This window comes from Medicago sativa, chromosome 8, assembly GCF_051527215.1.
Source record: "Medicago sativa cultivar Bolivia chromosome 8, Bolivia_mono, whole genome shotgun sequence".
In the NCBI taxonomy this organism is placed as follows: Eukaryota; Viridiplantae; Streptophyta; class Magnoliopsida; order Fabales; family Fabaceae; genus Medicago; species Medicago sativa.
Genome location: NC_140756.1, coordinates 93,627,152 through 93,644,995, shown reverse-complemented (window position 1 = coordinate 93,644,995; position 17,844 = coordinate 93,627,152). Strand labels below are relative to the sequence as shown.

The 17,844-nt window shown below is 29.8% G+C and overlaps 1 protein-coding gene and 2 pseudogenes across 1 annotated transcript; 1 reads left to right on the top strand and 2 right to left on the bottom strand.

Moving 5' to 3' along the window:
• Positions 1–250: 250 nt before the first annotated feature.
• LOC146903515 (cysteine proteinase inhibitor 5 pseudogene) lies at positions 251–899 on the bottom strand (annotated as a pseudogene).
• A 5,311-nt stretch (positions 900–6,210) lies between these two features.
• LOC146903514 (cysteine proteinase inhibitor 5 pseudogene) lies at positions 6,211–6,635 on the bottom strand (annotated as a pseudogene).
• A 3,253-nt stretch (positions 6,636–9,888) lies between these two features.
• Positions 9,889–10,309, top strand: LOC146903513 (uncharacterized). Its single transcript, XM_085737247.1, has 2 exons — positions 9,889–10,038; positions 10,145–10,309. The coding sequence occupies exons 1-2, from the start codon at positions 9,889–9,891 to the stop codon at positions 10,307–10,309; spliced, it is 315 nt and encodes a 104-aa protein (XP_085593373.1).
• Positions 10,310–17,844: the final 7,535 nt, after the last annotated feature.

The following is a 17,844-nucleotide window of genomic DNA, read 5'->3' as shown; positions in this document are numbered from 1 at the left end:
GTCTAAATTGAGGATAAGTTTCATAGCATACTCAAATCGTTTAAACTTGGGAAATTTTGGAAGTTTTATGATATGTTGTTATTCTCATATAGTACGAAGCGGGTAGCGTCGACCCCCAAAAATGTTTTAATGGTATTGGTATAGCGAATAAGGGGTGACCGCTATTGTGAAGACTGAAAATCAATATACAAAGTAAACATAAATTCCAACAAGATACTTGAATACTCAAAAATAAAAATATATGCACAAATTAAGCACAATCATACTTAATAATTATAATCAACTTTGTAGTTTTCCATGAAAATAAGTTCAAAATGTAATCAAAATAGCATACCATCAAAATCAAGTTTCATAGGTATAAAATAATCAGACATAAAGGTGAATGATGATGAAATAAGATCATCACAGATTAATCAACTAACATTTGATAATTCAAGCATGAACATGTTCAAAGGACGTGAGGTTCCTTAAGTGCGTCCATGGCTGATCCCATGCAACAGCTTCATAATTCTTAGAAACGGAACCTTCGCTGGCGGAAAGGGTGAGACGGAAATTAGTCCCTGCAACCAACTGAGATTCACCCTTAATGACTTTCTCGAACTTCAGCTTTGCTCCGCTTCGCTTGTTGTACTCGATCACTGCGAAATTGGCGATTTCGGTAACGCGAGGATTGTTGACGTCATTGATGGGGCTGAAACCACCTACTATCTCCGATGCCATAGATCGCTCCAACTGCTCCCGCGCAGCCGCAGCCGCAGCCCTTAGAATAACTAGCCATGTAGCCACAGAGGCCATTAGAATAAATAGGAGAAGAAGAAGGAATTGGATTCTCATGGCTGTTATCTTTTCAAACTTCGATAATGATGCAATGCGTTTGGTTAAGGTAACAGGTTTCTAATATAATTAGGTTTGTAATTTGGGGGGTGTATGAAAATAGTGTGAAGGATCCAAAGTTAAAGAAGTTTAACATATAATAATCTACTAGACCGTTTACCCGTGCCACCGCACGGTTCATTTACATTGAAAAATAATATATGAAAATAAATGTGATGGACTTTATGGAGTTACCTATTAACATCAATAGAGAAAAAATGAAGCTTGCAAGAAAAAAAATTAGTTTGAGTTTTGCGATAATAGTTGTTTCAGAAATATTTTACTAATACATACATGACCAAACATAAAAGATAGTCACATATATTAGGACCAGTCTCCCTTGAAGAAAAAAATATTAGGTCCGGTCTTGTGAAATAAGTTTAGATTCACTTGTGACAAATTAAAACATTAGTTTCACAAATTTGTTACACCATAACATCAATAGAGAAAAAATGAAGCTTGCAAGAAGTTGCATATAATGAATGCATTGTTCAATGGCCAATAATAGCATGACTAATGTATTCTCGGACAGCCACTCCACCGTGAGGCAACTTTGTCAATTTTTCTTTGTCTTTCTCTCGGATCATATGAACTATGCTTATGACTGGCTTTGTTATTCAAAAACTTAACTTATAATCAAATGTGGTTTGACATCTTTCTTTTTTATAATAGAATATGTGATTCACACCTGAAAATTCCCAAAAAAAAAAAAACTACAATTGTTCAATTACCTATGTCATATAATTAAAATTAGGAATGTAAAAAAAGTCAATATATTCTCAGTCATTTTATTCCGCTGTTTTTTTTTGTTGTCACACCATCTCCCTATTTTTGTTACTTAGTAGCTTTCTTATTTTGATTATATGGGTTTTTTTATTTTTCCTGCTAGAGTATATTTTTGTATATCTTTATCTCTTAATCGGGTACATCTTGTGTTTGGATTTGAGTTCTTTTAAAATATATTTGATGATTAAAAAACAACTTGTGAGTAGTCAATATATATATATATATATATATAGAGAGAGAGAGAGAGAGAGAGAGAGAGAGAGAGAGAGAGAGAGAGAGAGAGAGAAATCCACATGCAAAAATTTATGTTAGATTAATATAAGTTGTCATCACTATTATTTGGGAACATCTTGTGCTTGGATCAGAGTTCTTTAAATACATCTTTGCCAATTTTTAAAAAAATGCAAAATGTGATTCCTCTTGTAGAAGGCGCAATATATATAAATAAAGAAATCCGCATGTAACGATTTATGTTAGACTAATATAAGTTGTCATCACTCAATTAACTTCAGAATAAGTAGAAAATTATGTTACATGATAAATCCACTTGCAACGAATCATGTTAAGACTAACATAAGTTGTCATCGCTCAATTCAATTCATAAGAAGTAGGAAATTACATTACTTGACCATGAGATTATTTTGGTACAAATCTAAATGCATTCTACTTTGATTTCCTATTTATTTCCTTTGTGGCCTTCATGTGTATTGAGTTGGAGTTCTTAGAATCATAGAGAAAATATTAGAAATAAACACTTGAAACAACTAAGAAATTTCTTAATTTCTTAAACAACATCATATTCATATAAGAGAATAAGCTGAGCAATACAAATGAAAGAGGATAAGTATAGATAATTACATAACCTAACCATATGGTCAATTTAAGAGGAACAACCAATACCTTCTCATCAATTAGCATATTAGAGAAATCATCCACAAAGGTATGCATACCTTTGTTTTTAACTACTCCCAGCCTGTGAAAGTAAAGATTATACAATAAGATTAGAACACTTGAATAACATGGTTAAAAAAACGTAGAAAATAGCTTACTTGACATCAACACAAACCTGGTGGTAAAGCCAAAAGATCAGGCGGAAAATGATCAAATGCAACATATAATGAGTAAAAAAGGAATATGAGAGATTAGTGTTGGTTATATACGTGAAAGGGAAATAAGGGAATTAAGATGATTTAAAGCCTAACATTTTTTTAGGTTTTATGTGGAGGAATGTAAAGGGACACATCCTATAGTGATGGTATAAAAATAAAAGGAGTTACAATAATTAATTGTTTTTTTTTTTGGTACAAACAATAATTAATTGTTATTTACATATGAATAGGAATGTAACCGACCGTTTATTTATTTTTTTTATTTTTTTAAATGAATGAGTTAGCACTACTTGTAGATGAATAAATCGTACAAAAAAAACAGCCAGATGTAGTTGAAAGATGTAAGAATAGATAGTGGAAAGTTACAAAGCTCAAATGGTGAGTTACATAATAAATATAAGAATTAATATATGTAAATGGAAATATTTAGTAAATAGATGAGTTACAAAATCATGTGGACCAATAACAACAAAGCATCTTTGGCGCCAAAGAGTAGTAGAATTAGGGTTGGCAATTTTTCTTAACATTATTATTAGTATTAGAAATAAGTTAGATTAATAAATAAGGATGAGTGTAGAAAATATTTTCTTCAAAAAAAAAAGGCAAGAGGATTGGAATAAAATTGGTGCGATGCATTTTTTTTAGATGAAATTTGTTAGGTTAAATAATTGCAAACCTAATAAAGCAAATGAGCGGGAAAAAATTAGGTTAAATTGCTGCTGACGTAACAAAATTAATAAATAAGGATGACAATAAGGATTGTTATATTTTATAAATCAATGAGTTGGATCTAAATATGGTTTTTGATATAACACTATGGCGTCATTTGATCCATGTAGTCGATCCACTTAGTAGGATAAGGCTTGGTTGTTGTTGTTGTAAATTTTATAGTGTTAACAAAATCAAAATAGCATGTATCGTGTATTTTATATTCAATATAATTTTTAATAAATAATTGTTGTTTTCTCTAAAAAAAAATTGTTGTTTCTAATAAAAAAAATTGTTTTTTAAGGAATTTTTTTGTCATATTTCGTTGTTTTAACATGTGCAATAATATATGTGTTAGTAGAGGGTTGTTGCATTTGAATGACATTGAATGTTGGTAACATGTGCAATTATTTCCTCTCATCAAAATACACTAATGTCACCAAAATATTTTTCTTTTAGTAGGAATGGCAATGGGACAGAGACCGACTTCACCTTCCTCGTCTCCGTCCTCAAATCTCATACACTTACATGTTATCTTACCCGATTTTCAACACGGATGAGAAATTGAACCCAATCTCCATCGAGTTCAGATATCCCCACCTTGTTCCAATCCCTATAGTGAAATTATTATTTTTAATATAAAGAAGTTTTTATAAAAAGATAAAATAGAGCAAGGCAACCATGGTAGAACTCAAATAAGGTAAGGAAACCATGAATCAAGAGCCAAGAAGAAGAAAGAGGGCAAGATGAAGAAGAATAGCCACAATTGAACCATCAAAATATCATCTCACTCAAAGGGTGTGAAAGTACCAATATACCCTCAACAATTTTTTTTAAGAAGTTTCAAAATTAGGGACACACATTCAACACCATAAAAGGACCTACAACGTACCCTCGACGCACCATAGTTTCACCTAACATAGGCCCAATACAAGGAAAGGTCAAATACACGTCTTTGGACCTGAATACTACAAGCATCCTATGTTTGAGACTCGGAACTACAATGAATATAATCTTAAGATTGCTAGAATATATAAAGAAATCTCCTGCCCTCCATAAAGAGAAACTACCAATGGTCGATGGTTACAAATTTAGTCATTTGTGATCGCATTCCAACGGCTCTTCAGTCTATACTTTGAGGATCTCCACTTCCTCGCCTATAAAAGAGGACTTGCAATGTCCTCCAAGGTAAGATTCAATCCACCCTTAACCCTCATTTCTTGCTCAGAGCGTCAGAGTGCTTGCATGTACACCTCATCGTCCCATCATTCAGCTCGCAACAAACTCACCGCATCGGACGATGTTCTTTTGATTAGGTCATATCAATTATGATGAAATAATGTGCCTCATTAGTAAAAAAAACAATTTTTTCACAAACAAAATAAAATGGCGTCTTCCACAAGACAAATCATGTAGAAATAAAAACAATTAAACGAACTAGCGTACATGGAGTGTACTTGCAGCCAAAAAAAAGTGGGAGAGGCACACACCATGACCTCCAACATCTCTTCCATTCCCACAACGTACACCGTGCAAGTTCACTTTTTGTTAGAAAAACAATTCTTAAAACGGTTCCATGGTGGCAAAGCATCTCCAAGGTGGCAGCCAATTCACATAACTCCAATGCATAAAAACTAGGCTAAACTGCACTTTTTGCTCCGTAAGTTTCAAAATGTTACAATTTTGGCCCTCTATTAAAAAAATGGCAAAAGTGACACAATGTTTAGGGAAATATGCTCTTTTGACCCCCCCTAACATAAGGGAAATATGCTTTTTGACCCCTTATCTTTACATAAAGTTTCGATTATGGCCCCTTTTTTAGGACACATGGCGTCTTCTCAGCAATTTTGGGACGGAAGGGGCCAAAATTGTCATTTTTTAATAAGGGACCAAAATCACAACATTATGAAACTTAGGGGACGAAAAGTGCAGTTTAGCCTAAAAACTATTGTTAGGTGTTCTTAAGTAGAACATAGCATTGGAGATGCCATTAGCATGATTTTGCAATCTTTCATAAAAATTGAATCATATTTTGAACCAGTTTTTTGCTAAATTGGATTCTATAAGGATGGACAAGGCTATTTATTTGCACTATAGTCCTATCCTATCATTATATGAGTTTCTTCGATGTTAAGAGTTTGAAATTATATTATCTAGATACTACTGAGTTTGAATGTCCGTAAAATGGACATTAATGTCATTTATTAATTAAAGAATAATTCAAAATAAAAGTGTTTATATAATAATTCCAAATCTTGGACCATCTTTTTATTTTTTTAAAGACCATCTTTTTATGTTTCTCTACCTTCTGGCAGCAAGAAGATGTAATTAAATAACCTACCAAAAATTAAGGATAAGTTTCATAGCATACTCAACTCGTTGAAACTTTAAGAAATTTAAGAAATCTTATGTGAGTCAGATTTATGTTGTTAGTTTCATATAGTGGCGGGTAGCGTCCACCTCAAAAAATGTTTTAGTGGGATTGGTAAGAGGTAACCATTATTGTGATTGTGAAAGCTAAAAAATCAATATACAAAGTATAAACATAAATTCCAACAAGATACTTGAATATTCAAATAAAAATATACACAAAAATAAAGGGATAATCATACCTAATAATTATAATCAACTTTGTTATTTTCCATGAAAATAAGTTCAAAATGGCATCCCATCAAAATCAAGTTTTATTGGTATAAAATAATCAGACATAGAGGTGAATGATGCTGTAAGATGATCATCACAAAATAACATTTGATAATTTAAGCATGAACACGTACAAAGGAAATAAGCTTCTTAGAAATCCCCCGTAAATTCTCATACACAATAGTTTCGTAAGTGGTAGAAACCGAACCGTTGCTGGCGGAAAGGGTGAGACGGTAGTTAATGCCTGTAACGAACTGAGCTTCACCCTTGATGACTTTCTCAAACTTCAGCTTCGCCTCACTTCGCTTGTTGTACTCGGTGACAGCGAAATTGGCGATTCTGGTAACATGAGGATCATTGATGTCTTCGATCGGGCTATAACCACCTACTTCCTGTGATGCCATAGATTGCTCCCGCGCAGCCGCAACCCTTAGAATAACTAGCCATGCAGCCGCAGAGGCCGTTAGAATAAATAGGAGAAGAAGAAGGAATTGAATTTTCATGACTGTTATCTTTTCAAACTTCGATAATGGTGCAGTGTGTTTGGTTAGGGAAAAGTTAACATATAATCTAGGCTTAATGATGTCTTTAGTCCTTGCAAATAGGTGCCATTTAAAAATTGGTCCCTGTAATCGCTAATCCTGGCATTTTACCCCTGCAATTGTTAATCATTTAAAATTTGGTCCTTTGACCAACTTAATCAATGCCACATCACCAGATTAGCAAAAATGGCATGGGAATTGACGAAATTACCCCTGGCTTATTTTTTTTCCTTAAAAAAATTCAGTTTTTTCCCGAATTTTTCCCGAAAATTTTTCAGTTTTAATTTTAACAGTTTTTTTCCGAAATTTTTTTTGACTTTTAATTATTTTTTCAGATTTTTTTAATTTAAAAAAGAATTTTCAAAATTTTGAAAAAAAAAAAATTTGAAGGAAAAAAAATTAGACCAGGGGTATTTTGGTCAATTCCCATGTCATTTTTGCTAATCTGGTGACGTGGCAGTGATTAAGTTGGTCAAAGGATCAAATTTTAAATGATTAACAATTGCAGGGGTAAAATGCCAGGATTAGCGATTACAGGGACCAATTTTTAAACGCCGCCTATTTGCAGGGGTGAAACACACCATTAAGCCTATAATCTATAAAAATAAGGATAGTTCTTATTTTGTACTGCCTCCAGGCTTGAATATACTCCCTCCGTCCCTATATGTAAACCCCCTTTGCCTTTTTCACATTTCTTAAGAAAAGTTGTTAGTGTAATTAATGTGTCTATTTTGTGTGTTAATATTACCAAATTGTATTTTGTTTGTATGTGTATTAAATTTGACTTTACATATTTCAGAGTATTAATTAGGGGCATGTTTAGAAAAAAATAAGAAATGCATCTAGTAATTTGAAAAGAAGTTTACATTTAGGGACAAATATAAAATCAAATGGGTGGTTACATGACAGAGGGAGTAAACAACAACAAAAAAGTCACACCTTTAAGTATTTTAAGAAAAGGGAAATGTTAACGAGTGCCCGGGGGCACTGGTTAAGGAATCAAATGTAGAAAGTCTTGCTTCGTAACTTGTGTTGTCAACTCATCAAAAGTTTAAAAAGTGTTACTCCCTCCGTTTCAAAATGAGTGTCGCTTTAGGTGTTTACACACATATTAAGAAATGCAATGATTAAGAGAAAGAGAATGGTTATTTTACCAAATTATCCTTATTAACTATTGGTTAGTTTTAAAAGTAATACTTTGGAAGTAGTGTGCAGAGTATTAATTGGAGGGTACAATTGAAAAGAAAAAGTTATTATTGCATTGGAAACTGAAAACGACACTCACTTTGAAACAAATTTTTTTGGCTAAAGCGACACTCATTTTGAAACGGAGGGAGTATTTTTACTTTGAATTTTCCTTTTTTAGTTTCCTTAACTAGTGTCTCGACCCTTAAGAAAATTACTCTCAAAGTTTGTGTCATTTATTTCTCTCAAAGTTATAAAGAATGCAATTGTAATTTCTAAATTACCCTTTATGGGAACTTGTTCCATGAAAAGAAAAAAAAATCACATTAATTGAAGGGTAATTTAGGAATAGTAATATTTTTTGGTGGTGGCCGGGTTCGAACCCCGGACTTTGCATATATTATGCATTGTCCATATCAACTGAGATAAGCTCACGAGGACTTAGGAATAGTAAAATTAAATATGATAGAAGTAGTTGACATTTGTTTATATTCAAGATCATAAAAAAAAAAAAAATTGTTGCTTAGTATCCTTTATTATAAAAGCTAGACTTGCTTGGCTATCATGTTTGCCCTAATCCTCCCTACTTTGCCCTAATTCCCTAGCTTTTTTCCCTCCTAAACATGTACTACTTGCTCGAGTAATCTCATCCGTTCAAGCACTTGATCACATCCGTTTATTCAAACTTGAAAAAAGTTCTCTCACTTCGTTAATGCAATTGAATACGTATTAAAGCCTAATCAAGTCGGTCAACATTCCCATACACTAATTGCTAATCAGAAATAACTAATTCCCCTACACTAATTGCTAATCAGAAATAATATAAACATCCCTTAGAAAGCGGCAATTGAAAATGTTTCACGCATACATTTTTTACTGTTTCACGCATACACTAATTCCTATCACATTATTCTACGGACATTTCAATGTTTCACGCATGCATTTTTTACACTATAATATGCTATCCGATATAGAGTGATAGGAATATATGCGTTTCAAGGTGAAATTTCCCTCGAATTTTACCACTAAAGTATGCACTAATCACTCTACCAATTACTACCTATTAAAAGCAATTATGACCTACTTATTTCAAATATTAACACGTATCAAGGTTGATTCGATTTTGAATATGAATTATTACGTATTGTTAATGGCAATTAAGAACGTAGTTAATGGCTTGAAAACGTCGTTAATGACAATTAAAAACTTTTAAGTCGCATATTTTTGTATAGGAATTACTTTTAATTGCTTTTATGCATTATGCACCAATCACTCTACCAATTACTACCTATTAAAAGCAATTAACTGCGTACTTATTTCAAAAATTAACACGTATCAAGGTTGATTCGATTTTGAATAGTAATTATTACGTATTGTTAATGGCAATTAAGAACGTAGTTAATGGCTTGAAAACGTCGTTAATGACAATTAAAAACTTGAAAGTCGAATATTTTCGTATAGGAATTACTTTTAATTGCTTTTATGCATTATGCACCAATCACTCTACCAATTACTACCTATTAAAAGCAATTAACTACGTACTTATTTCAAAAATTAACACGTATCAAGGTTGATTCGATTTTGAATAGTAATTATTACGTACTGTTAAAGGCAATTAAGAATGTAGTTAATGGCTTGAAAACGTCGTTAATGACAATTAAAAACTTGAAAGTCAAATATTTTCGTATAGGAATTACTTTTAATTGCTTTTATGCATTATGCACTAACCACTCTACCAATTACTACCTATTAAAAGCAATTATGACATACTTATTTCAAAAAATAACACGTATCAAGGTTGATTCGATTTTAAATAGTAATTATGACGTAGTGTTAATGGCAATCAAGAACGTAGTTAATGGCAATTAAAAACTTTTGAATAGTAATTATTACCAATAGAAAACTATGATTAATAATCACATTTGAAACTAACGAAGAGAATTGTCAATTACCTATTTAAATACCACTTAGTTGTGCTAATACAACCATTCTCAACTTTAAGCAAAATTAAGCAAATATAACTCTTTCTTGCACTTGCTAATATGGCAAACATTTTCACCCCCATTTCAGCTGTGATAGGTGGAAAGAAGGATTTGAAGTTGATTGTCTGTGTGGCCCATATATGGGTGATCCGTGATAAGGAAAATCCAGACGATATCATCTTCATGAACATTATATTGGTTGATGAGAAGGTATATTATATAAATCGATTGTATAAATAAATGATCCTTTTTTCAAGTTGCCACTACGATAACATATATTATGGTTTATGTTAATGACATGTTATTTTTTGTTTAGCGAGGACGGATCCATGTCACAGTTCATAAGTTCCTGGTGCCAACGATTCAAGGAATGGTTGAAGAAGGAGGAACATATAAGCTAGAGAATGTCATGATAGGATTTAATGAGGGGAATTACAAACTCTCGCCACACAAGCACAAACTTAATATGGAATTGGTGTAACGCTTGGATCAAGTTTCAAAGGAGTCAATTTTTGTTTGTTTTATTTGTAATGACTATTAACAAGAGTTACTTTAAGAGATGGGTTGAATACGTAAAAAAAAAAAGGTTGATGATAACCAATGATGAATGTGAAAATACTAATGTAAAATGTACGGTTTTCAAACTATATATTAATGTCAAGATGATATGATTAATGTAATACATTTTTATCATGTGAATATTTCATATTTTTTTTTTATTATTATGATATAACTTATTCGTACATATTTTAGTCAGTGGGACCCGTGTGGAGCACGGGTCGATGGTCTAGTATTCAAGACCGGAGGGAGGGAGTAGTGTTAAGAAAATCAAAATAGCAGGTATTGTGTAATTTAGGATTATTCTATTTTATATAGTGTTAAGAAAAACAAAATAGCAGTACCGTATTGTGTATTTTTATAAAATAAAAAAATAGAGTCAGGCAACAATGGTAGAACTCGAACAAAGCAAGGAAACAATGAATCAAGAGCGGAGAAGAAGGACGAGGGAAAGATGAAGGAGAATTGCCACAACTGAACCGTCAAAATATCATGTCACTCAAAGGATGCGAAAGTACCAATATTTTTTTTTTTGGTGACAAAAAAGTACCAATATACCTTCAACAATTTTTTTAAAAAAATTACAAAAATTAGGGACACAAATTCAACACTATAAAAGGACCTACAACATACCAAGACGGTGAGACCTAGATTACCCTCTCTTGTTTAGGGGGTATTTACCCTTTCAAGATATCAACCAATTAAAATGTAATATACAAATGTAACATTAAATGTCAAATAAATGAGTCAATTTTTCTATAAAAAAAAATCAATTTTAATATGGTAACTTTTAATTTTTGTTTAATTATATTTAGGTATACAATCTTAATTAATTTACACTATAGAGCTTGTAACAATTAAAATTTCACATCAAATTCAACCCATAAATATTTATTTTTTAGGATGCAAAATTAATAAGTTTTTGGAATACTTTTAAAACATTATTTGTTTTTTAATTAAAAACAAAAAGGTGTAGCCAATTTTTTCTCTACAAAAAAAAAAAAATTGTTCCTAATTTGTACTTCCACGGATAAGTTGATATAACAAATTTCCACCAATATTTGTATTTTTTGTTACAAAATTAATAAGTTTTGGAATACTTTAAAATTTTAAATATTATTTGTTATTTTAATCTACTAACAATATATAAAAAAATTATTAAAAAAACAATATATTTATTTAAAAAAATATATCAAAATCAAAATCTAACAAAATTTCATAATTGTCCTTCTTAAAAGCCAATATATTATCATGATAATTACGGACAACTATTTTTTTAATTCCACACAACAAATTTAAATATCTACTTTAACTGCTAATCTACTACTACTAATACTGTAATAAGAAAATTAGAAAATCTTACTCGAGTAAAATTTCATAATTATCCTCACAATCTTCTTAATTTTATGGGTTTAATCGTCATTTTACAAAATAAAATACAAATTTATTCATTTCGAAAAAATTATTATATATATTTTTGTTTATCTTTCTAGCCTAACTAATTCTCCATGTATCTTCATTTTTCAGATTTATCACTTCCAAGCCTAACTAATTCTCTATATCGTCATTTTGTTCTCATCTATTTTAATCTCTTAATCTTAATAATTTGCATATTTAAAAAATTAATAGAAACGATACAATAATGTTAAATTTTTTAAAATAATCATTAGTTTTCAAAATTTAAGCATATCAACTTTCTCATATTGGTATACATAAAATTTGATTTTGGAGATATAAGCACATAAAGTCTACAATGAGTGCGGTGTAAATATTTAACGGTATTTTGGAGAAACAATACAGTGATGTTGATATTTTAAAAATAGTCACGAGTTTTCTAAATTTTATCATATTGACTATTACATATTGTTAAAAAAAAATTCTTCTGCATATATAAGTATATAAAATCTTCAACGAGTGCGGTGCAAATATTTATCGGTGTTTTAAATATAAAATAAAAAGTTATTTAATAGAAACATTACATCGATGTTGATATTTTGAAAATAGTCACAAGTTTTCAAAATTTTATCATATTGATTTTCTCATATATGTACATAAAAATTTATTTATGCATATATAAACACATAAAATCTGCAACGGGAGCGGTGCAAATATTGAACGGTATTTTGCATATAAAATAAAAAGTTATTCAATAGAAACACTATATTAATTTTTATATTTTGACAATATTAATGAGTTTCTACGATTTGATCATATCAACTTTCTCATATATTAACATAAAAAATTATTTCTGCAGATAAATCACATAAAATCTACAACGGGTACGGTGAAAACATTGAACGGTGTTTTAAAAAATAATCATGAGTTTTAAAAAATTTATTTTATTGACTTTCTTATATGTGTATATAAAAGTTTGTTTTCGTGTACATAATAAGAAAATAAAATTCACAACATACACGATTCAAATATTTAACATTTTTTTATATATAATATATGGAAAAAAAAAACATTTGATAGTACTAACAAAGTAATTAACTTTTATATGATTACCACAATGTTACGTGACCCGTGCGGCTATTATTAGTTAAAAAATAAAATAAAGCATGACAGTTTTTTTTCAAAGGAGAAAACGTGACAGTTGTTTTATTAAAAAATAAGCTATGAACTTGGCCGATATTTTTTAAGTCATGAACATGTTGTTTTATTAAAAAATAATTAAATTAAATTAATAGGGTTAAAATTGGAAGAAAATATAAAAAACTACCAGCTATAAGCTCAAAAACTACTTGAAATAGCTTCTCAAAAAAAGCTATAAGCTAGTGGAAAAAGCTTTTTACCCAACACATCTTATTATATCAAAACAAACTTATAAGCTAGTCCAACAAGTTATAAGCTAGCTTATTCGTGTTACCAAACACAGCCATAATTTGATGTGAAATTTTTATTGTTACAAGTCATATAGTGTAAATTAATTAAGATTGTATACCTAAATATAATTAAATAAAAATTAAAAGTTACCTTATTAGTTCATTTTTTTTATAGAAAAAATTGACTCATTTATTTGACATTTAATGTTACATTTGCATATTACATTTTGATTGGTTGATATCTTGAAGGGGTAAATACCCCCTAAACAAGATAGGGTAATGTAGAAAAAACCTACCAAGACACATCTTTCTAAAAGTTGCATAGAAACTGTTTTCACTTTTCATATATTCTTTTGACCTATATGAATTTGATTATTTGTAATTAAAATAAAAATATTTGTTAATCTAATAAATCAGATTTGTGCAACTTTTAGAAAGATGTGTTTACGTTTTTGGTATTCAGAAAGATTTCTTTTTTATTTATACTAATTAGTGTAGTAATATATGGGTTATTATTTCCTAAAATATTAAGCCTAACCATTCTCTCTCTCTCTCTATATATATATATATATAGATTTTGATAATTGTTAAAAGATGAGAAATCAAAATTGATTAAAATTGTCAAACAGGTACGCAATTTTTCTATGCATATCTTGTATGTATGTAGTGTAGCTTTTTGTTGTCCTGTTGCCATGAATCATAATAATAACTACTTGTTCCCTTTCAAAATACATGTCCAAGTCAACCACTTCACATATGCCAATGCACAATTTTGACCATTAATATCTTTAATTATCTAAAGTAAAAAATTATAAAAATTTAATATTTTGAAAATATTTGTCGAGACAAATCAAACAACATCTTGCATGTTAATATTTGTATTTATACATTAGTTAAAAAGTATGGTCAAAGTAGGTCAAGTGAATAATGCACATTATGAAAATTGGACAAGTATTTTGAAACAGATCGGGAGTATATTTCTTGTTTATAATTATGTATTTTGTTAACTTTTAAGTTTGTTCTAGTAGTAAAAAAGTCAAATTATAATTATGTATTTTGTTAACTTTTAAGTTTGTTCTAGTAGTAAAAAAGTCAAAGCTTGAATTTTGAAGGTATGAGTTTGAGCTATATTATTGTCAATCGACAAAGAAATCTTACTTTTTGGCTATAAATTAAGAGATCATCTATTAGGTGTTTTAATGTTTCAACGAGACCTAAATAACATCATCCATTTATGAGTTGATGTAAAGGTGAAAAACAAACAAAACAAATAACACTAATCTTGTTATAAAAAAAAAAAACACTAATCTTGAATTTGTATCAATAGTATATATATAAAGTAAGATTTTTTATGCCACGTGTCACTTCCACATTCATTCTCAATATTTTTATTATTTTTTCTATTTTTAAAAACCAATATTTTATTTAACATAAATATCTCAACAAACTTTTGATCTTATGCACTCAGTATTTTTTATCTCAACAAACTACACATCAATCAATCAATCAATAGTATATATATAAAGTAAGATTTTTTAGCCACGTGTCACTTCCACATTCATTCTCAATATATATAATTTGAACTGTATCAGCACAAATTCTAAACATATAGTCATTTTAGGTACAATATTAATCTTCCTAACTCTCATCCTTCTGTTTTTGGGTCATTGTTACCTGTTCTTAGTCAAAAATCGGGTTTTCGGGCTACTTGATCGGATTGCTCCCAAACTTCCCCAGAAAATCAGAAAAAATTCAAGGACCATCACTCCCATAGAAAGGACTTCTAATGGGACTCCGCCCCTCAAAATCCAAAATTTCATCGTTTAGACCCATTTTTCATTTTTATTAATTTTTCATATTCTCAGAAAAATCTGAAAAAATTTGCATTAGTTTTATTTGGTTTTTAGAATTTTTTGGTACTATTTTTATATTTTTATGATTTTATTTGACAGGTTTTTAGCATTTTTTTTACTTAGTTTTTTTTGTTGTTTTTAAAAGCAAAACTCAAAACTGTTGAAATGTGAGAGAGTCTGATGGCTGATTATACATAAGAATTGTTCGGATTATAAAATCCGAAATAGTGAACATGAATCCGAATTTTAAAATCCAGAATGCACAAGGGCATTTTTGGAAATTTTACAGGGCGCGGGAGAAGGCAATAGGGTGGGAAAGTAATAGTCCATGTTTAAAGGGACCCAAAATTATTACCACTTGGACTAATTCATTATTGATTTTGTTACACTTTTTATTCTTGCATTCGACATTCATCTCATCATTTATATTTATTTTTAATTTTTTTTGAAATATTTATATTTATTTTTATGATATTATTATAATTGTAAATTTAAATAAATTCAATCTAATATACTGACACGTGTATTCGTGCACATAAACTTATAAAACTTATTTAATATCTAACTCGGGCAACGCTGGTCTCTAAACTAGTTTCTTCTAAAATAATCTCTAAGGGACGCCTAGTAGACCGAACAAAAACAAGTCATGCCCTGAGGCACAAAAATCTATCCCTAACCGTAAGATGTAATAAATTAGATTTGTAATTAAAATAAAATTATTTGTTAGATTTGTGCCACTTTTTGAAAGATTTGTTTATATTTTTGTCATTCAGAAATATTTGTTTTTTATTTATCCTAATTAGTAATAACGTGGCTTATTATTTCTTATAAGCTTCATCCTTCTCCATAATTAGAGATTTTGATAATTGTGAAAAGAAGTTTGAGAAAACAAAATTGACAAAGTTTGCCAAACAGGTACGCAGTTTTTCCTATTCTTGTATGTATGTGGTGTAGCTTTTTATTGTCTTGTTGCTTTTCATATACTATTTTTTTTAAGCCAAAAGAAAATAGATTAAATAAAAACAAAAGTATTTAGTTTTATTGTTTATAATTATGTATTTGGTTAACTTTAGTGGTAAAAAGGCGAGTCTTGACAATTGAAGTTTTGAGTATGAACTTCGTTAGTGTTTTTAGAGAAAAGAGTCTTATTTTTTTGCTATGAAAGCTAACGATTGTCCTAAGGACACTCTCTAAGGATTCCTAATTAAGAAAATGTTTATTGAAAAAATCATTTAGTTCAATTTTCAATACATTATTAAATTCATCAATTACTATAAAAACTTAAGAAAAAGTGATCTAAAACTAAAAGTGTATGATCCCCACGAGCATATATTAACACGAACATGAATGATGTAGTATGTACGGGTGAAATTCGAACATTGGGTTTCCTACTTATTCATATGTGAATTTCTAACGATTAAACTAGTTGATAAAAAAATAAATTAAAGGTGTGCTGATTTTTTTTTTCCTTTACCTTCGATACAATGAAAATCGAATATTACTTAAAAAGCCCGATCCCCAATTTTTTATGTATAGAATTAAAAAAAAAAATATTGTAACAAGGAATTGTTAAGAACAGGTCTTCCTCTTGTCTTCCTTCAAAAAAAAAGGTCTTCCTCTTGTCAAATAAATTAGTAATTAAAAAGCCTTTTTATTTTCTTTTTGGTTATGTATAGAATTAAAAAAAAAAATATTGTAACAAGGAATTGTTAAGAACAGGTCTTCCTCTTGTCTTCCTTCAAAAAAAAAGGTCTTCCTCTTGTCAAATAAATTAGTAATTAAAAAGCCTTTTTATTTTCTTTTTGGTTTAAATAATTTATCTTTTGGTTTTTTCGGTGGTGTCCGGGGTTCGAACTCCAGACCTTACATATATTATGCATTGTCCTTACCAACTGAGTCACGGGACAATTTATCTTTTGGTTATTGTTTCTTTTGAGGTAAAACAGATATTGTTAAATATAATATAATTTATGTATACTGACAGAGCATGTCATTTAAATATTATTTCTTTTATACAATTAATCATGTACAACCGTTTTAACTAACAATGCAGGGTGTTAATACATTTTCAGCATGTAATTGACTCTTGAATTTGATTTCTTGTTCGAGATTAATATTTGTTGGTCTTTTTTATTTTTTTCATCAATTAATAAATAAATGAAAACTACTCATTCATCCAAGAATTGATAAATTGATAATACGCCTCTGTCATTCTCATGAAAATTAAGTCCTAACACTTGATATATCAGTCTAGTGATTTAATAGAGCTTAAGCACCCAAAATGAAATCATACTTTTACAAGAAAACATTACATGGACTCTTGAAGTTTTCTTTTGTTGTTGATCAGGTGGTGACTTGCATAATCAAGGAAATTAGTACTATCCTTTGAAAAGGAGGAAATCTTAACAGTGCTGTTTTTACTTTTGATATTGCATAGTAAAAATTGTGTTTGGACTTTGGACAAAATGCTGTTAAAGCTATCAATATATTTGAGGCATTTGCTTCCACCAGGAATAAGGTTGAGGAAATTCATCAAAGTGATTTTTTACCTAGTGTTCTTCACTTCTCTTCTCGGGTTTATGTTTAATTTGAACGCAGTTGATGGCATAAATGGTGAAAACAAGTGCTCTAACATAGGTACAGTTTCTCTTCTCTCCCTCTATTACACACACATGCATTAACGTATAATATATCAATGCATATATGTATTGCACAAAGTTTTGAACTTCACATGATTTGTAATTGCCTATTTGGTTTCATTCTTTCTGAGCAAATCATGG

Coding starts and splice junctions, on each gene's coding strand:
- LOC146903513 (XM_085737247.1), top strand. CDS start 9,889: ATGGCAAACATTTTCACCCCCATTTCAGCTGTGATAGGTGGAAAGAAG. Junction 10,039..10,144: donor TTATATTGGTTGATGAGAAG/GTATATTATATA, acceptor TTTTTTGTTTAG/CGAGGACGGATCCATGTCAC.